Genomic DNA, 20,507 nt, shown 5'->3' on the forward strand with positions numbered 1-20,507 from the left:
CATGGACTACTAGATAGTGAGCTTCAATATTTGAATGTCGAAAAGATGGAGAACAAAAACAAACGTCTTTCAAAAGAAAATTTTCAAATTTTAAAATTCGGACAATGATGCTAAATGATGAGAAATTACGTATTGAAATGTGCGGAACGGATTCAGTGCACGTTGGTGAACTTGAACCAAACAGAGATTAAGCAAACGAATGGTTAGAGACAGAAAAAAAATCAAACCGCAGTAAAATGTCATAAACCCAGAACACTGAAAAAGGCAAGAGGACGATGTAGATAGAGAACCCCGCCTAACTTCATCATCTCTCCCACACCCTTCCCCTCCGATCTCCCCTTCCCTCTCCATTTCATCTCAATCTCTTTCAATCCCCACTCACCCCACCCCCACCCCCAATTTCCTTCAAACCCAATTTCAATTTCCCACTGGATCCAACTCCCGAACACGTCTCCATCGTCGGAAACGGCTAATTATGATGTTGATTGTTGCTAGTTGATTATGATTATGGGGAATTTGAAATTTCTGAGCTCCAGGGGTTTTGGGCATAGCTAGAGTTTGACTCTTGATTCAGTAGAATGGTTTATTGCTGCTACCGCCGACGACTCTGCAAGTAGATCGAATGGCGACGTCAACTCGGACAAAAGCAATGTCGTTTCGACGAGGTCCTATCCGAGCTCAAATCCCCCTTCTCTGAAACTTTCAGACCCAGAAACGGGGTTCGAAACTCGAAACTATGGTGCTGGTAGTGGTATGCCGGCGGTGGACTGGTTCGGAGCTTGTTCTGTTCCTCAAACCCTAAACCAAAAAGAAAAGGAAAATTTCTTTTGATATTTACCCTAATTTGATTTGATAAACTGAATATTCACCTTATTGTATTTTACTATAGTTACTAGATATTTTTTTTGTGTCAGTTCTTTTAACGATGTTAGTATCAATGTTAGTGTCATTTAAAAACTTGATCAAATGAACGGCTGAGATTGTGTTATGGTTTTTGGTTTACTTGTATCTTGGTGCATACAAGAATCTTCGAAAATAATAGAAGGGAAATGAAATTTCCCGATGACTTTCCATTTCGATGTTTGGTAATACATGGAAAATCATCCAGAAAGTTGTTAATTAAAATAATAAAATAATATATTGTGAGTAATAAATGCAAAGAAATGAGATGAGAAATGGTTCCTATGTATTTTTGAAGAAACAATTTTCTCTCACATTTTCTCAACTTTCAGGAAAATATTTCTTTTCCTTCAGTATTCTCAAACGCAAGAAATGAACAACTAATTCACATGTATATGCTACATAAGTTGTGATGCATAATGTGAATTTTAGGTGGGTTTCTAAAATATGGCTCACGTAGCATCTCTTAGTAAGAGCACAATATTGACTCGTTATTTGAGTTTAAATTTTTCATGACAGTGATTGTCTGACCTACTGATGTATTAGTTAAGTTAGACGGGAGGTGGTGAATTTTTCTTGGTGACATGAATTTAGATAGCTACTTATTGATCCACAACTGGCCAATTTAACAAACCATGATGGATCTACTGAACTGTTTTCAGATATTTTCTTCTTTGCAGAGAACAGTTCCTTAGCTAGCTGTGTCCAAATGCAGAATCCCAAAGAAAAGAAGACAAAAGTGTAAGTCTGGTTCTTTATCCATGACCACATTTTTGCCCGGTTTCATCGCAAACATTAGAACACAGCAACAATAAGACAGATATAGAACGATCAATAATTGAAACGTTAAAATTGTAAGAGTTTTACAATGCTTCGAAGTATTAAAACTATGAAGTCGAAAACCCAAGAACTGTCGAATGCCCCGAGCAATAAGCTAATCTAACGATTCGAGACTCTAGAAATCTAGAATTCAATTTTGTGTAGTACCGGAGAGAACCTCAAAACTTGTTTTCTCAAAACGTTTTCTCAAAACGTTTTCTGTAGGATTTCATAAGCACATTTGCTTCCTCTGTTTCGAAGCCAGAATAATTGAACAGCTGTCCTGCTGCTACCGATGTAATAATCACAAAACATCACAAAATAATTAAATAACAACACCATTGGTTAAAGATTATTTGCACACAGCCCCCCATCAACTATGTAATGTGGATGAAATCATACCCCTATTAAAGGACCCTCCCCTCCTCCCCATTTCCTCATCACAACTCGAACCATTCTCTCTCACTCCCTCTCTGTGTTGCAGAGGTAAGGCTTTCACATTCTCGAGTACCATTACCCTCTTAAAGTTTCAAGCTTTGCTAGTTTTGAATCTAAATATGGGAATTTTTTATGTTTCTGCAGAGAAAAATGGCGTCTTCCCAGCAATGGACTCTGCTATTGAGCTTAGTGCTTATGGTCTCTGTAACAATGGCAGCTCCCCCAAAAAGGCCTGTGTTTGTACCATTTGGAAGAAACTACATGCCCACCTGGGCTTTTGACCACATCAAGTACTTCAATGGTGGCAATGAGATTCAGCTCCACCTTGACAAATACACAGGTACAAGAAACCAACACAAATGTGAAGAAGCTTTTGAGTTTTTTCATATTCTCTTATTGTTACTGAAATCTGTGTTTCATTTTGGAAATAGGTACTGGTTTCCAATCCAAAGGTTCATACTTGTTTGGTCATTTCCATATGCAAATCAAATTGCCCCCTGGTGACTCTGCTGGAACTGTTACTGCTTTCTATGTGAGCATTTATAACTCGTCTCACTTCCACACATTGTTCCTCAGCTTATTTCTTTCTGCTAAAAATGGAAACTTTCTTTTTATGTTGCAGCTGTCTTCTACAAACGCAGAGCACGATGAGATCGACTTCGAGTTCTTGGGGAACAGAACAGGGCAGCCCTTCATTTTGCAGACCAATGTCTTCACCGGAGGCAAAGGTGACCGTGAACAGAGGATCTTCCTTTGGTTCGACCCAACCAAAGAGTACCACTCCTACTCTGTCCTCTGGAATCTCTACCAGATTGTGTAAGTTCAAGAAATTTACTCCCGAGTAAATCTAACACTCCCAAATTCAAACTCAGCACTACCCAACAAAATTAAAAAAGGGTTTTTAGGCAAAAGCTTGTTGACTGGCTTGTCCATTTTTTCAACCGACAAAGCTTGAAACTTTGTATATCCCACAAAATAATTGAAATGGGGTAGTCTTCCCCTTTTCCATTTTCCACAAACTTTGTTTGACATTATTAGTCATGATTGAGTCTTGTCTCTAATTTTATAACAAAGCTAACGAGGTGAGGTTGATGATGTGTGCTGACTATTTTGATGCTCAAATCTCTCAGATTCTTCGTGGATGACATCCCAATCCGAGTGTTCAAGAACAGCAAAGACTTGGGAGTGAAATTCCCATTCAACCAACCCATGAAGCTCTACTCTAGTCTGTGGAACGCCGACGATTGGGCCACCAGGGGAGGACTCGAGAAAACCGACTGGTCCAAGGCTCCCTTCATTGCCACCTACAGAGGCTTCCACATCGACGGCTGCGAGGCCTCAGTACAAGCCAGGTTCTGTGCCACACAGGGTAAGAGGTGGTGGGATCAGAAGGAGTTCCAGGACCTTGATGCTTATCAATGGAGGAGGCTTAGGTGGGTTAGACAGAAGTTCACCATCTACAACTACTGCACTGACAGGACTAGGTATCCTACTCTCCCTGCAGAGTGCAAGAGAGACAGAGACATATGAAGATGATGATGAACAAGAAGAAGAAGGAGAAGGCATACATTATATTATATGATTCTTGAATTGGGTTTTTCTATGTTGAATCAAAAGCTAGCTCTCATGCCTTGTGAGTGTTAATCCCTACTGTCTTTTGTTATTGTGATTTGTATCTCCTATCATAATCATAATTATTGGATTTAATCTTATATAGTATCCTCTGTATTTTATGTAATTTGATCATGATCCGCGTATTGTGGATTCATGTGTGCACATGCGAAAAATAGATTGAGGATTCCAATTTGGTGCAACATGATGGTATCTGAGTAAAGGGCAAAAAATTATTGGTCTGCCAATAGCTAAGGTCGGTGGCTTTTTGGCCTCACCCCGTAAGGGAGTTTGAATTGAAATGTTTTGGAAGCACATTTTGGATGATCTATTGTGTTAGGGAATAATTGGATAAAAATGATTTATTAGGTTAAGAAAGAAATTTGGTGATATGTTTAGAATGCTTCCAAGGTTTTCTCATGCTTCTAAGGGATGGGATCATCTTGGAGGGCACAACAACAAAACAAAATTATCCCATCCGGGATTGTTTCTTGTTGAATTTTGATCAGAAAAGATGAAGGAGAGGTTAGGTTGTAAAGATAATATGCATGGGGAAGTATATTTTTTAAATGCGAGTCTGTAGACAAAAAAAAGTGTTATTAATCAACCGTTTTCTTGTGTTCATTAAAACAAATGAAATATGGAAGTTTCAGAATTCTAAGTGTCGATTTTGAAACAATTACTTTCAATAAGTTTTTGTGAAGCAAATTTTGTTGTAAACGTTGTAGCTTTGCTCAGGTCACAGTTCTCACTCTATGCTTTCTTGGGACTTTGGCTTCCCTCCTGGTGTCATTGCTGCTGTTAACTTTGATCTCCTTGACACCGGACACCTTATAGCTCGACTTTGTAGTTTGTTTTAGTCGATAATAAAATTTAAAAAATATAAGGAGTTTGTTTACATGGTTAGTTGCCGCATCCCAGTTAAATAAAAAAACTCATAACAGATTGCGAGTTTTTTGTGTGTTGCCTATCGAAATGAAGCAAAAACAAATAGAATTGTATAATAATACCCAATAGACATTTAGTTGGACTAAACCTTACTGAAGGTTGTATTCAAAGGGTAAGAGGGAGTAGTTAATTGTTATACATCTACTTTGAAACTTTCATGTCTCTCAAGATTGGCGACTCTGCATTATATAAATCCAACCCAAAAGACAATGTGAAACAGTGAAAGGAGGGAGGAAGAGGCCTGGAAAATGACATGAGTCACTCACTTGAAAATGGTAAAGTAGGAAGCAGATTTTGCGGATCAAATTGGCAAAACATGGGAGAAGCAGCCAATTAGGGCATCGGGGGAAGAAAGAAATTTGGTAGTGATAGACTGAAGAACTCAAACTCTAGTGGAGGGGTGGAGGCATCACCACCATTCGAGCAGTTTTGGCTTTTGGAGACGTATGGAATGCTCTGGAGCGTCTGTGCTCCGCATATGTTTTCTGATGGAAGTAAAAAGGTAAATAAACCCGTTTAACCCGTCGATTGCAAGCACGCCGTTGCCAGGCGCGTCGTGCGTTGTTTTTTTCCTTTCATAAGTGTTATTCCTCAGATCTGAGGACTTGGGTAGCGTGAAACACAGTTTGGGTCTGGGTATCTCTCCACCATCTGTCATCGTTCTTCGTTTTCTGGGTTGGATCCGACATTAGGCGGCGGCGTGTTGAGATCATCTATAACTGGATCCTATTTCGTTGTGCTGTTTTGGTATATCTGGAAACGGGCCGTCTCGAATCCGTTCTGATCGATCTCCCATTCGAGCGTAAATTGAAGCGGTCTTCTTCAGATCTCATTCTCCCAATTTATATTCCTCACTCTCACTCGTTGTATAACCGCACGCTCTTACGAAGTTCAATAGATACGATTTGGTGATACAGTATTTCCCATCACAAACCTTCATCAACACAACACACCTGCGATGTATAGATAAACCAGTCTCAATCAGAATTCGAGGTTCCCGTCGATCTTCTGTTTTTTGCCTTTTCCAGTTCTCCATCTATTTGTGGCTGCTAATATAGTGCCTCCCAATTGAAGCTTCTTCAACACAACTCGACGTTGTTCCCCAAATTCGCCTCTAAATTGCGCTTCAAAAACTTACTGACGATGTGCATATCACGCGCTCAAAAACCCGAGGAAGACTAACGGTGGACACACGCCTGTTTTTTACAAGCACCAATGGACGAGCGACACGTAAGGTAGACAAACGCGGAGCACGGACGCTTAGGAGCATTCCAGAACTCACCCTTTTGAATAGGGAGGAGGTGTGGGGGATAGAGTAAACAAGTCAGTGAAGTACTCACAGGTGTAAGATGAATTGGTAAAGCGATTGATGCCTGAAGCCCTGAAACAAAGTTCTCTCCAGTAATATGTCATGTGAATTGACAGAGAATGATGGCCACTACAGATTACAGTGGGGTGAAAGCTGGATTATATGGGATTTGTCTTGTGCAGGGTTTTTTTTGTTTTTGTTTTTTTTTTTTCTGGCAAGGGTGATGCAAGTGACGAGTTGGAGAGCCAAGAAACCCATGATTTTGACTATGTATTCCACATCAATCTGAATATGCAACAAAATGTTCAATCCTAGAATGAACTGGAACCCAAAACCATATTCGAGGGTCGATTTACCATAGCATACTAGCATAGTGATAGTACCGCGACAATATGAGGACTAAATTGTGAAATGCACCTCTTTGGATAGGTGCATGTACACATTACACTTCTCTCCCACAAAGTAAGAATGTGAAACCATTTCTTTCCGCATGAATCATCTAGTGATAATATCTATTTTGAGCTTCTTTGAAATTCCAGTTTAGAAATCTCAAAACGGTTTGAAATAAGAAATCTATTAAGTTATAAATAAACTTAATATTTAAAACCTTAAAACTGTGTCTCCAATGAGAGTAGTAGTTGAAAGTGTGTTTGAGAAACACATCTCATATACTTCTTCATAGCCGAAAACATGAGCGGATTCCACATACCAATGTACACTTGCACCACCAATGTGTAAATCACCCAATTAGATATGCGAAGATAGAATGAAGACTGGAAATCCTCAATTCCTTCCTCTCGCCTTTTCATTTATGATCTGATCAAATTAAACGCTCGTAACTTCTTCGATTTTGGGTTCTTACCTTATCTGTTTGAAACACTTAGACTAGTTTTTTGGGTTTCAATTTTGTTTACGACATTTGCATACATATATAGTGTCACATAGATGATTGGCTCAAATAAAAGACTGAAATTGCATAATAGTTATTCGGTTCGCTGCACTTGCTGCGTATAAGAATTTTCGGCCAAAATGTGTGTTTTTTCAACTTCTCAAATTGAACAGCTAGCTTAGTTGTGGCATGGGTCTGATTAACCCAAAATTATAGTGAACCGGGCAATCGAAAATTGGAAATTTACTGGACTGGGCCATAAGGCCTTAAAGCCCAAGCTGACTAGACCCAATCCAAATGAACGGATATAAAACCCTGAAGAGGTTTCAGCCGTCTAGGGTTTAAGGGAAAAGAGGGAAAAGAGAGTAGTGAAGCAGCAATGCCGGCCGGTCACGGACTCCGATCCCGCACCCGGGACCTCTTTGCCCGCGGCTTCAGGAAGAAAGGTTACATCCCTCTCTCCACCTACCTCAAAACCTACCGGACCGGCCAGTACGTCGACGTCAAGGTCAACGGCGCCGTCCACAAGGGCATGCCCCACAAGTTCTACCACGGGCGGACGGGTCGGGTCTGGAACGTCACCAAACGGGCCATCGGCGTCGAGATCAACAAGCAGGTCGGGAACCGGATCATCCGCAAGCGCATCCAGGTGCGCGTGGAGCACGTGCAGCCGTCGAGATGTGAGGAGGAGTTGAAGGCGAGGAAGGTGAGGAATGATGAGATGAAGGCGGCGGCGAATGCGCGTGGGGAAGTGATCAGCACGAAGAGGCAGCCGGAGGGGCCCAAGCCGGGGTTTATGGTTGAAGGGGCTTCTTTGGAGACTGTCACTCCTATTCCTTATGATGTTGTCAATGACCTCAAGGGAGGGTACTGAGGGTGAGTTGTGTTGGGGTTTAGGGTTTAGGGTTTATGAATTTCGCTATGTTTCGTAGTCGATTACATTGGAGGACTATGTTGCTTGTTTCAGTGATTCTGTCTCTGGGTAACTATTTTTCTTATAATATTGCAATTTTGGAGATTGGTCTGTTGTGTTTTGTGTTTTGAGATTTTGTTAAATTAACATTACCTTAATGATTTTTCCATTGAAACTAATCAAACTATAACTTTGCATCAACAAAGGTTATAGTTTATGGAAATTGCACAGAACCCATGAACATGGGCAAGTCTGTGTACGTATTGGACGTGTACAGAAGAGCCTGCTTCAGGAAGTTCCCAACCAGAAAATAGTTCACCACAGAGCACGGTCTCAGTCTGTGAATGGCAATGAGATCATCTGCTTTGCAACATAGCTTAAAATCAGATTCAAGAAAACCGAATTTGTAAGCCTCAAAGACATCTCATTCTCTGGCGGAATCCTGATGCAACTCATGGTTGTGGATGATTCAACCGAGTCCATGTTCTTAAATATGATACATTCAGAGAGATGTGGGGACCAGGAAATGAGGTGACCACGTCTTGCATATTCTTCATGGACAGCATCATAAGCAATCGCAGAGATATATGTTGGCCTCCTGCAATCAAAAGGCATCATCCACAGCTTTCAAGGAAGTGACGATGCCTTGGCTAAACTTTTGAATTCACTCTCCGAGGATTAACTCTTGACCCACTGCTGCAGCTTTCAACTTCATAAGAGCGTCTATTACTACTGCAAGAAGCCTTGGAACGAGCGGTGCGCTAATCTTGTTCAGATTTACTTCAGAAATCCTTAAGCTGTTATATTTCTTTTTGCTGCAATATTACTTTTTGTGCTCAGTATACCAGAAACTGTTGCATAGCTTCTCGATTTGTTGGTTTCTTGTGACAATTTTGATTGACCACAATCAACCAAGTATTTATAATTTAGGGTAAATGCAATCAAGTAAATTCCAGCAAAGAGAACGCTAGCCAAACCAGCTGGTAACATATCCCACTAAGTGAATGTGTAAAGAGCTAGCCTTGTTGCTTTCATGCATGCCTTGAAAACAAAGGAAAGATACGATTTCAGGAAACTGTAAAAATATCATTAAAAATAATTTTACAGAGGGTGTGATAGTCCGGTGCCGAATTCTATTCTAGCATCCTCTGAATGGACAATAGTAATGTGCTATCTGCAGATCTGCAATATTATCTGGGCAACTTTATTCTATGTTTTCTTGTATTAGAAGCTATCTGAATAATTCCTCAAAGGGTCACTATTGGGGCTAGTGTTTGCTATAATAGTATTGTATTAGGAATCAGTGGTTTGAGCTTCAAGCCGATATGAAGAATGTTCTGAATTTGTAAATCAACTGAATAGAAACTTTGTTTCCAGCAAGGAATCAGCTACTTACCTTGATGATTTGGAAAGGAATTTTCATATAGTTTATTGAACCCCTGACCACTTTAGCTTTAACAATGCTAGTCATGACATATGTGTATGCTTCTTTTGGTGCCGTGACATGTGTTTGGTTTGCTTCTAAAGTAAGAAAAAACATTGTACACACTGAAACTTCACAATTTGATTCTGATTTTGAGGGAAGTATAAAAAGAACAGATTGAGTTATTTGTCTCAAGCCAGTAGAATTGTTTAGCATTAACATGTCGCGCCTGATGTATGGCACGACATGGAGCCTACCGTGATCACTGAAGATGGGATCATTAGGAGCGTAATCATCCAGTACATGAGCAGCAGTCCTTAGGATTTCCAGCATGAAACAGCCATCTAAAATCCTCATTTGTAGGAATATGTCTGTAATTCCTAATTGGTATTGAGGCTAATGTTTGCTTTAATAGTATTGTATTAGGAATCAGTGGATTGAGATTCAAGCCGATATGAAGAATGTTCTGAATAGTAAATCAATTGAATAGAAACTTTGTTTTCAATAAGGAATCAGCTACTTACCTTGATGTTTTAGTAGTAGTGAAACTTCCCTTGCATGAAGAAAGGAATTTTCATCTAGTTTATTGAACCCCTGACCACTTTAGCTTTAAGAATGCTAGAAATGACATATGTGTATGCTTCTTTTGGTGCAGGAGCATGTGTGTTTGGTTTTGCTTCTAAAGTAAGAAAAAACATTGTACACACTTAAACTTCACATTTTGATTCTGATTTTCAGGGAAGTATAAAAATAACAGATTGAGTTAGTTGTTTCAAGCCAGTAGAATTGTTAGCAAACCAGAAGACGATAATGGCTGGCACAGGTTGCATTGTTCAAATTAATGAAGATGTCAAGAACATGGAAGGTCTTTCAACAGAAAAGGATCATTGGATTGTTCAAATTAATGAAGATCTCAAGAACATGGAAGGTCTTTCAACAGAAAAGGATCATTGGAATAAGGGGTCGATCTACAAACTACCAGCCAGCCTCACAGACACAAATAAGAAGGCCTACAAGCCTCAAACAGTCTCCTTCGGGCCTTACCATTACGATCCTTCACATCCAATGGAGGCGCACAAGCACCGAGCGCTGCTTCATTTCCTCAAAAGATGTGGAAAGTCTGTTGAGTTGTTTGTAGATGCATTGGCGGAAGTGGAGAATGATTTGAAGGATTCATATACTCTTCTTCATTCTGTGCCAAAAGAAGTTACAGACATATTCCTACAAATGATGATTTTAGATGGCTGTTTCATGCTGGAAATCATGAGGACCGCTGCTCATGTACTGGATGATTATGCTCCTAATGATCCCATCTTCAGCGATCACGGTAGGGTGCATGTCGTGCCATTTATCAAGCGCGACATGTTAATGCTTGAGAATCAGTTGCCAATGCTTGTTCTTGAAAAGCTGGTCGCAGTTGAACATGATAAAGCTAAGGTAAAGTATGTCAATCATGAGACTTGATTTTTTGAATAGTTAGTCTGTTGAAAGTTATATTCTAAGTATGCAAGCACTAATGGCTACATTGTTTTGGACAGGATGCAGGGTTTGTGACCAAGCTCATAGTCAAGTTCCTTTTCTCCCGCAATGTTTCTGTAAACATGGGCAAATGTGTGCATGTGTTGGACTTGTACAGGAAGAGTCTGCTTCAGCATGAGCCTGATCCCAAATATATTCGACACAAAATACGGTCCATGGAACAAGAAGAAGAGATCATATGGTCCGCAACAGAGCTCAACGAAGCAGGAATCAGGTTCAAGAAAAGTGCAACTACAAGCCTCAAAGACATCACATTTGCCCGGGGATTGTTGAGGCTCCCTGTCGTTGTTGTGGATGACACCACCGAGTCATTGTTCTTGAATCTGATGGCATTTGAGAGATTCCATGTAGGAGCAGGAAATGAGGTGACATCTTATTTACTCTTCATGGACAACATCATAGACAATGCTAGGGATGTCGCCCTCTTACACTCGAAAGGGATCATCCTTAATGGTCTAGGGAGTGACAAAGCAGTGGCTAACCTGTTCAATTCACTCTCTAAGGATGTGATACAGGACCCGGATAGCAGCCTCCAAATTGTGCATAAAAGGGTGTATCACTACTGCAAAAAGCCATGGAATGAGTGGCGCGCCAATCTTATTCACACTTACTTCAGAAATCCATGGGCTATTATTTCTTTCATTGCGGCTGTCTTCCTCTTTGTGTTCACTATAGGTCAGACGGGGTACTCCATATATCCCTATTACTATCCACGAGGTGATTCTTCTCCTTCCGAAGTCATTGTGGTTCCGGTGCCTCCTCCTCCACACCATTCATCCTCCGACTCCACCTCCCCATCAGCACTTGTCATTTCTTTCGTTCTTGCTTCCATTGTATGCATGTTTACCAATTGATGGATTCAATAAATTGCCAGTGGCGTTTCCCATTGTTTTGTTCAGCTATTTCTTTCATCTCATTTGTTTGATTTCTTTTTGTTTCTTGATACCAGCAGTTGAAAGTTGAAACATGTTCATTTATGCCGTCTCTTTTACCATTACTATTCCTGTAGATTAAACTTTCTTAAATTTTGAAACTATTAAAACGTAAAGAGTAAATACATTCTGAAACAAGCTAGCTGGGACTAGTCTGTATCCAGACACATTCATCACTGGGGGATAATGCATGTGGTACCAGAGCAATCGATATAATCGTTTGAATAATAAATATATCTTGAAAATCTTTCCTATTTACAGATACTGCAGGCAATTTCATATCTTTCCATGTGTTTTTTTTCATGCAAGCCTAATTCGTAAAATGTTAGGCCTGCACCATTTTATGTACAGAAGCTCCAATACATACATGGAAGAGAGTGAGCAGGAGAGAGAATGTGACGCCGCCTCTACAAAAAGACCAAACTCCAAATTGTCTCTCTTCGTCTCCAAATGCAACAAAATTAGTCGAACTGAAACTTGTATAAACCCAAGCAACTAGACTCCATCTTCATTTTCCAATTCCAATTAAGGTGAGCTGCAAGAGGATGTAGATTATCAGATATTCATGTTGCACTACACTACTAGACAACTGACACACAAGACGTAGAAAAAGGAACTTACAACGTTATTCTGAGGCTTGCCCCAATAGAATCCATGGAGAATAACTGGCAAGAGATTGCAAGCTATAAGAACAAAAATTGCCAATGCATGCTTCCCCATCCACTCCAGCACAATAGTTGGACGCCGGTAGCCACAAACATCAACCTGCAGTAACATCCAATTCCTCAGGTAAAGGAGAATCAAGAAAAATTGTGAAGTAACATTACAATACTAGAAAGATTCCTACCATTAAGTAAATTCCAGCAAAGATAATGCCGGCAGAACCAGCTGTCATACACATGTAACTGAATGTGTAGAGAGCCTTGTTTATATGCATACCTGAAAAGATAAAAGCAGATATTTTAGTCAAAAACAAAACACAGCAACTTCGACTGTTGCTATTGTAAACAAGAAACTTCTGAACAGATCCCTTACCAAATAAGTCCAAGGCGAGGCCTAGGACTACAAGAGATGTGGATGAGATAGTCCAGTGTAGAACCCTGTTCCGGTGATCTTTAAAATGGTTAATGATGTGACCATAGTGCAAACCAACCAAGCAGGTAACAATGGCCATTAATGAACTTAAAACTCCTTCAGGATCAAAAGGGGCTTGGCACCAAGACGGAGCATGAGCAGGTAATCGTCCATAATCTGGGGAGTTTATACTGCATTGCTGTTAACAAACATATTTTAAATCAGTAAAGACAATGTGGAACACCAAAAATAAATGAATTTCAAAGTACATATATTTACCGCTGTTCTTGAATAGATTGGTCTTCTATATAAATGCTGAAGACCCAATAACTTGCGATCAATCATCCCAACAGCATTACATGCCGGTCCTGTGTCACCCCTTACTCCACATTTCACCTTCAAGATAGATAGACAGAAAAAGGCCAAGTCACATTTCTGAAATATTAGTAGAGCATATATAAGTTATGAAAGATATTGTTAAAGCTTACGGAAAATGTTTTTGGTGCAGAGGAAGGTCCAGTAGAAACTTGGTACTCCCAATCAGGAACGTGCAAGCCGTATAACAACGATAGATATGTCACAGTTATCATCACTGCCATAACCCTGAGAAAGAGGTCGCACACATTCAAGATTGAACATGTAGATATGACAAGAAATGAAACAGAAAACTGAAATAAGGAAAAGGTTTATAAGCTACTTACAACTGAAGTTTATACTTCCTGAGCAGAGATGATCCTGAAGTAACAGTTTCATCACCCTTCAGCCAAATCTCGCACAATGCAGCTACTAAATATCCAATTGCAATTCTCTGTGGGAAACAGCTAGCGTGTTAAATGTGATATGGAGTATGAAGAACTTAGACTAGTAACACTAATGATACAGCATACACACCTGTAGAATGCCCATCCATCTCATCTTTGCAATATCAACCCCAAAAGTTAGTTCCTTGATGCCATGGAAAAATCCACCTTGAAGAAACAGGCCTAATGCGAGAAGCTTCAACCCCCTCAATAACGCTTTCTTAGTTGCAATGGCCCTGCATGACAATTTCTGTACACAAATATTTTCAAGAGTGACAAAGATTAGTATTTTGAACATTGTACAGGTGTAGATGCAAATAAAAGGTAAAAAAGAAAATGTGGGGAGAGAGATAGTTAGGTACCTTGTAGACAAGGGAAAGTGAAACACCAACCATAAAGAGGAAGAATGGCATGACTAAATCTGCAAGTGTCAAACCATTCCAGGGTGCATGGTTAATTGCAGGCACAAGTCCACCAGCTTCGTCCACCAATATCATCAGCTGCATCATCAAGAATTACTTGGATAAGTAATCATGGAAATGAACATCTCGTCCCGAAGAAAACAACTATGGCACAGGCCTTTAGCATCAAAAAAATTTCGCAACTGGCGCTCGTTTATCATAATTTCTAAAGCTTATTTTCGATGAAACATAATTTCTAAGGTTAATAAGAAGTGTTTTTAGACAATCAAAGGTGCTCGTATTAGCAGTGATAAAACAGAAAAAAGAAAAACGGGTTTAGATCATAGAAGCACTTTTTGTTATTTCAAAGTTCATTTAGACAATCAAATGAACATGAAAGAAAATAGAGTGTTATAGAAGCATTTTTAAGTGTTTTCGAAACTAAGTTATATTGTTCCATTTTTCTACGAAAACATCATAATCTACCTAAAGGTGCGTTCAGCAAAAGCCCTATGTTACCCTTCATTGTCCTTCAACTTCAAGAAAGTGATCTACACGTTAAATCAGAAGACTATGGTTTGCACTGGTCTCAAAGTGAAGGGTGTTAAATGCCAGTGACAAGACTTCTTGGCAATTTCAAAGCCCCAGCTGCATTTGCCAGTGACTACCCTGACTCACTGATTCTGATCAAACCTGTGACCTCTCTATATAGGTAATGTAAATGGTGAGGCACTATGATGCCATTGATCACATTCCTCAAGGAGGAGTTATAATAAGTATAAACCAGAAACCAACCCATAATACATTGTCAGATCACATAGTGCTGACCCATCATATCATATTAAAGATCAAAGGAAGCAGAAGCAGATTGCTTGCTTTGTGGGCAAAATGGAACCATAATAATACCAGAGCACTGTGTTTGGTTGGTGCCACACTGCCACCCCCATAACTATCATTTCTTTTTGGGTAAAGCATTCTAATGGTCCTTTCCCATTTCTGAACCCAAAAGGAATCAGAAAAATCATTAAGATTGAATTGGCATGAAAGGAAAGAACATAGACCTCAAAATTTCTGATTTATCAATGGAAACGTTACTTTTAAAAGAACAAATATCAGACAAAAAAAACCCTATTCATCTAAATGATTATTCTTTTCTTCTTAATTTCTTCCGGATTAAGATGCATTAACTGTTTTAATAATTGTGACTACCGTGATTCAATCTAATACGTTAACCTAAATCCATAAGGAAAAAAAAAAAAAAAAAAAAAACAGAAAAAAAAGGAAGGGAAACAGAAACGAATGTTGGTCAAAGGAAAAGAAGTTTAACGGCGTCATCTCCGCCGTAAACAATTTGTTAACAATTAACTAGAGGAGTTACGACGGTACGAAACGACGCGAAACATAAGAGCGAGAGAGAGAGATAGAGGGGCAAAAGGGACATTACCACAACCGTAAGTCCGCGAAAGACGTCGAGAGAAACGAGCCGTTGCTGTTGGGGTTGCTGCTGCTGCTGGTGGCGCACCTTGGAAAGAGGCAATGCGGTTGCCTCCAGGTGACTGTATGCGGTGGCGTCGGAAACGGCGTCGTTCGGAGGGGCGGAGGATGTGAATTTGCAGATCCGAACAGCCATCTCAACATCGTTTACATTCTTGTTGGTGTTGTTGATGATCACGGAATCCGCCATTCCGTGTTCTTCATCAACTTCGTGAACTTTGATAGGCTCGTACAGCGCCATCTCCCTAGTTATTAAACGTAATGATATTACAAATCAAATGTAATGCATATTTCCAAACCAATGGTAATGATGATGAACCTGATTAGGGAGGGCAGAACGAGCAAAGGAGAAGGGAGATATGATGATGAAGTCTATCTACTTCTTCTTCCTCCTCCTTGACTCCTCCTTCGCTGCGGCGCTTGATTGCTGCTGGGAGAAAGAACCGGATTGATTATCTGTAATGTGGGATTTTGTTTCTTGGCTTTTTTGGGTTGGTATTTTCTGCTATTTTGAGATAGGAAAGAACGGGAGCTGTGTTGTCTCTCACTTTCTATATTGCTCCCAAAAGCCGATCAATGACAACCCTTCTTTCTCTCTCTATATCTATCTACTTCTGGTGTCTCTGGCTCCTCGATCGGTCTATATCCTTGGGTTGTGTATATATATATATATGGGAAACGTACAACGGAATAGAATACCTATTTATAGATATTAATTGTTTCTTTTTTTCTTTCTCATGACTGATATTTGGTGTCTTTGGAGCATCCCGTTTCTACCCCTAACCATTTCCCAGTGAAACACTGCAACTAAAACCCGTCTCCGAATAAAACTCCGACTGGTGGGATGTGCTCTTTGATTCGCACACGGAGTACGTGGAGGTTTCTAGTTGGGCCTCGAATATGGAGGTGTACATCTGGGAAAATATCTTGGCTCTCCAGATGTGGATGGTGAGTGGTGGATTGACATGGCGGTGCGCCGCATAGTGTTGGAACATGAAATGCATGGGCTGGCGGGACGAGGATGGAGCTCTGCCATCGCCTTTGGATTTCTTTTGCTTTTAGCATGGGTTCGCACTACTATAGCTTTTTGTTTGTTAATAGAGATGGAAATGTAACTTCGGAAGGAATCGAAACAGAGATAGATATACGTTGCAATATTTGTTTGTTTAACTATACTATTCAAGATTTAGTGATTTCATCCAAAATTTCTCTATCGGATGTTGCATGGTGTGATATATAATTCAGCTTGCTTGTTCTTTCTCATCATTTCCTGATCATTTTTCGAAAGATATAAAGCTAGTGTCACGAGTTGCTCATTTTAGTAGACAACGAGTAAGTTTATATTAAGTTTCAACTAGAGGAAGTCTCTTGTATGAAAGTTACTTTGCAAAATAATACCATTTCCATGAACACAGTCTATAGTTGAAAGTTAAGATTGCCGAATCTCATATGCCGCTTAACTATTTATATTGAATTAACAAAATAAATTGAATGAAGAATGAGTTCTGAATATGAACCATGTCGTCCACTACAATAGTTAAACTATTGGTTTTCGGTTCTAAAAAGAAAAAAAAGTTAAATCTACTGGAGCAATTGCGGCAGTCGGTATTGGGAATCTACTGCCCCACTTCAAAAGAAGTATATATAGCTTGCATGTCCTCCATTATATTCGAATTCATGTTGGGTTCCTTTTGACCTCTTTCCCTTGGCCACAGGACAATCTTCTTGTCCACTCGTGGTGGTTCTTTCGTGCTGGGTGGTAGAGGAAGGTGAGGAAAGGGAGGAAGGTGAGGAAAGGGAGGAAAGAAAAAATGATTCGAATATTCCCGAAGTCCCTATATAAAGTATATATACAGAACACACACAAGGGTAAAGGTAAAGCGCCCATAAAAAACAAAAAAGACATTTTCATGGTTCTCATCTCTCTAATGACTACTCCAAACGCGGATTTCACATACAAGGAGGAAAAGGATGATGATAATCGATGCTCCATTTCCACCGTACGTCTAAACAATAACCACATGCCAAACACAACCAAGCTAGATTAGGTATAATATTGCAAACACCATTTCCATGAACACGTACCATCTGTGACGTCCTGATCGATACTCGAATCATCTTCATTTTTTGTGCTAGGGCATTACGCACACCATGACAAACACACATTTAGGGTTACCTCTCCTAGTTAGGTTTTTGTGGTTCCATATTATCTAACACGTCAATGCCACCGGCAAAATGTCTTTGCATGTTATAGTTGAAAGCAATGCATACCAATATACCATGCGACTCATGAGTTTGGTTGTGCTTAATTTATAATCTAGAAAGCGATCATGCATGAAGCCTTGAAAGAGCACTAGAGCAGTGATCAAATTCCATTACATAACATGTGCTTTTTGAACGATTTAAACAAGAAGTGGTATACGAAAATGATGCCCACGTTTATAAGCATGCAAAGTTGTTACTCTTTCATGAGTAGGATGCAACTGTCTTAAGGCTAAATGTTTCATTTGTGTGAGCCTAGCTAAATCTTTCAAGATTCATGGACATTCCTGATTTGAATTCCTTTTCTTCTTCTTTCCAATTCCTGATTTATGGACTACTATTCATCTTCTAAGCAAACCATTGTCTCAGCCAGGATGAAAGGTAGAGTTTGCTTATCCTTATATATGCTAGGCACAGCTCCATTAACAAGTGAAGTGGTAATCCTTAGTAATGACGCAAGTTCTGAAATTGATGCGCAAATATATATTTCATAGGTTCTTCAAATGGCTTGTGGTATGGTTTTTGTTCGAGGAGTTTTGATTCGTGTTCTCTCTCTTGTTATAAGAATACACCTTTGAGGTTGTGCTGAGATTGGTACTTGTTTCTGTTTTTTATTTAAGAAGTGATCGAGGGATTGAATAAAAGGATTTTGTGGCCAAAATCTGTGATAATGTGAGCACGTTTTGTGCTATCCTCTTTCTCTGTTGTAAACTATGAAGTTGTTCGACCAAAAAAACTATATATGAAGTTGGTTTTTTTGTTTTGAAACTATGAAGTTGGTATTGATGCTAATGATGCATATGAAGTTGTCCAGATGAGACCCAAAAAAAGAAGAAGTGGTCCAAAGAGAAAGTGTGCTGATTCACAGTGTCACCATTTACGTGATTAGTGATTAGTGATTAGGAAAGCATCTCCTTACGTATTACATTCGGTAAGGTTGGAGCAGTTAAAAGAACTAACTAATCGATTAACAAAACCAAAAATAACTAGCTTATAATGAAAAATCCATATCTATGGGTTGTCATCAGCTTTAACAAACTGGTAGTGCTTTCTCCACTGTCACCCTCCATTGATGCCTACGTTTCCTTTGAGTAAAGCAACATTTACCGCCTAAAACCCATAGTTGAAATGATTGCTGTTTGTGATGGCCAACCCAGTGTACTTCCCCAATGTATCTCTGCAAACCAAAAACAAGATCAACTTCTAGTTAGGACTTAGGAGTAAGATAAATCAGAATAAAATCAGAACAAGAAAACGGTTGGTTTTAATTCGAAAAAATGTCTAAGCTTAAGCAGCAATCTTAGAATACAGGCAAGTGCATATGTATACGTACAGGCAATGCTAGCTGACCTAGCTCTATATATGCAGTTTTCACATTGCTAATTACGATGGTTGATGGAAATTTGGAACATGGGCGGCATGGCCAAGGGGTGAGGAGAATAATGTTCACTTGAACTACCGTCTCAACATTTGATATATATGGTTCTAAACGACTAAACCCACCAGGTTATAGCATAAAAAACATATATTTGAATGATTCAAGCAGTTAAATTCTTTCCCTATGGCAATTCAATGTCTCTCTTGCTAAACATTGCAATTATTTCGTTCTTACATTTTCAATTACAGTCTAAACAGGAAGCCTATTCTACAAAATTCGCTTACACACACAGGCGAGGTACTGATATTGCTACCACTGAAGAAGGTTATTGGTTTCAAAAACAGGCTCTTATATACAAAAAGAAGAAAATTATGTTCATCAAGGATGACCAGAACAATATTGTGACTGACCCTATCTAGATAGCCTCTGTTTTTTGACTCGGTTTCAAAAAAATATTTACTCCCTCTATTTAACCAGTTTTTTAGAGCACCCGGCCAAACCACAACATCACCACAAATGGTAGCCATTAAAGTGGCCTGCCTCATCTGAAAAGGCTTCTGCGCCCGTACTGGAGCCTGGGAAATATTCAGATTTAAGGTAAACCATTCAGCTAAACTTACAGTAGATGCATTTGAATAAGATCATATAACCGTATCACAGTGTTACCCCGAGTGTTACCCTCATATGCTTTTATGCGATATAAAGATCCAGTGTACAAAGAGAAACCTAATAGTGGAGCAACAAATTTCTTACTTCCACTCCTTTGTGAGGCAACTTGGAGGAAACTTGTATTGCAAGTGAAGAATCCAACATAAGGAGCCTAGTTTTCAAACATTACAATACACATTAACGTTATAGGTTAACGCATAGTTCCTTTTGAACGCCTGGGGTTTCAAGAATAGTTTTACAATTATGAAGTCCTAAATGAATTTTAAGAACCTTATTTTCCCTAAACATTGTTGATCCTATCAAAAAAATGTGGAATTTCTAATTGTTGATAGTCTTCAAATTGTCTCTTTGTATCAACTATACTCGGATAATCTATCAATCACTCATAGCTATTCCCTTTTGCTGCTCTTTTGTTGTTAGCATCAGTAAATTAGGGCACAAGATTAGTTGCCATGTCTAATGTAACAGTCACAAAATTCCTCATATATTGAACAACATAGTTCCGGGCATCACAATTTCGTAGCACTATAATTTTCCAAGGTATTCAAATAGGACAAGCTTAAGATACTGGAATTCGAACACGTCCCTTCTATGCAAGGAAAAAGAAACACATTACTTAGGAGCTACAGAAGCAATAACAGAATTGCATAATACATGCCCGGACAATACTAGTTTACAAGTAAAGGCAATCTTGAAATGCCTTAATCA

General features: G+C 39.4%; 4 protein-coding genes across 4 annotated transcripts; 3 read left to right on the forward strand and 1 right to left on the reverse strand.

Moving 5' to 3' along the window:
- Window positions 1–2,164: 2,164 nt before the first annotated feature.
- On the forward strand, window positions 2,165–3,969 carry LOC101307204 (probable xyloglucan endotransglucosylase/hydrolase protein B-like). Its single transcript, XM_004299154.1, has 5 exons — window positions 2,165–2,205; window positions 2,302–2,497; window positions 2,589–2,689; window positions 2,780–2,973; window positions 3,288–3,969. The coding sequence occupies exons 2-5, from the start codon at window positions 2,308–2,310 to the stop codon at window positions 3,685–3,687; spliced, it is 885 nt and encodes a 294-aa protein (XP_004299202.1). The 5' UTR covers window positions 2,165–2,205; window positions 2,302–2,307; the 3' UTR covers window positions 3,688–3,969.
- Window positions 3,970–7,256: 3,287 nt separating this feature from the next.
- On the forward strand, window positions 7,257–7,942 carry LOC101307492 (60S ribosomal protein L21-1-like). The gene has a single exon (XM_004299155.1). It carries the CDS (start codon window positions 7,294–7,296, stop codon window positions 7,786–7,788), a length of 495 nt encoding a protein of 164 aa, XP_004299203.1. The 5' UTR covers window positions 7,257–7,293; the 3' UTR covers window positions 7,789–7,942.
- Window positions 7,943–10,060: 2,118 nt separating this feature from the next.
- On the forward strand, window positions 10,061–11,643 carry LOC101300542 (UPF0481 protein At3g47200-like). The gene is made up of 2 exons (XM_004300999.1): window positions 10,061–10,687; window positions 10,789–11,643. Exons 1-2 carry the CDS (start codon window positions 10,061–10,063, stop codon window positions 11,641–11,643), a joined length of 1,482 nt encoding a protein of 493 aa, XP_004301047.1.
- A 406-nt stretch (window positions 11,644–12,049) lies between these two features.
- On the reverse strand, window positions 12,050–15,909 carry LOC101307787 (heparan-alpha-glucosaminide N-acetyltransferase-like). The gene is made up of 11 exons (XM_004299156.1): window positions 15,810–15,909; window positions 15,441–15,735; window positions 13,958–14,095; window positions 13,687–13,845; window positions 13,497–13,603; window positions 13,284–13,398; window positions 13,075–13,191; window positions 12,757–12,994; window positions 12,569–12,660; window positions 12,343–12,486; window positions 12,050–12,256 (listed from the first exon to the last, which is right to left on the reverse strand). Exons 2-11 carry the CDS (start codon window positions 15,729–15,731, stop codon window positions 12,230–12,232), a joined length of 1,428 nt encoding a protein of 475 aa, XP_004299204.1. The 5' UTR covers window positions 15,732–15,735; window positions 15,810–15,909; the 3' UTR covers window positions 12,050–12,229.
- Between the last annotated feature and the right edge of the window lie 4,598 nt (window positions 15,910–20,507).

Source organism: Fragaria vesca, linkage group LG5 (assembly GCF_000184155.1).
Source record: "Fragaria vesca subsp. vesca linkage group LG5, FraVesHawaii_1.0, whole genome shotgun sequence".
In the NCBI taxonomy this organism is placed as follows: Eukaryota; Viridiplantae; Streptophyta; class Magnoliopsida; order Rosales; family Rosaceae; genus Fragaria; species Fragaria vesca.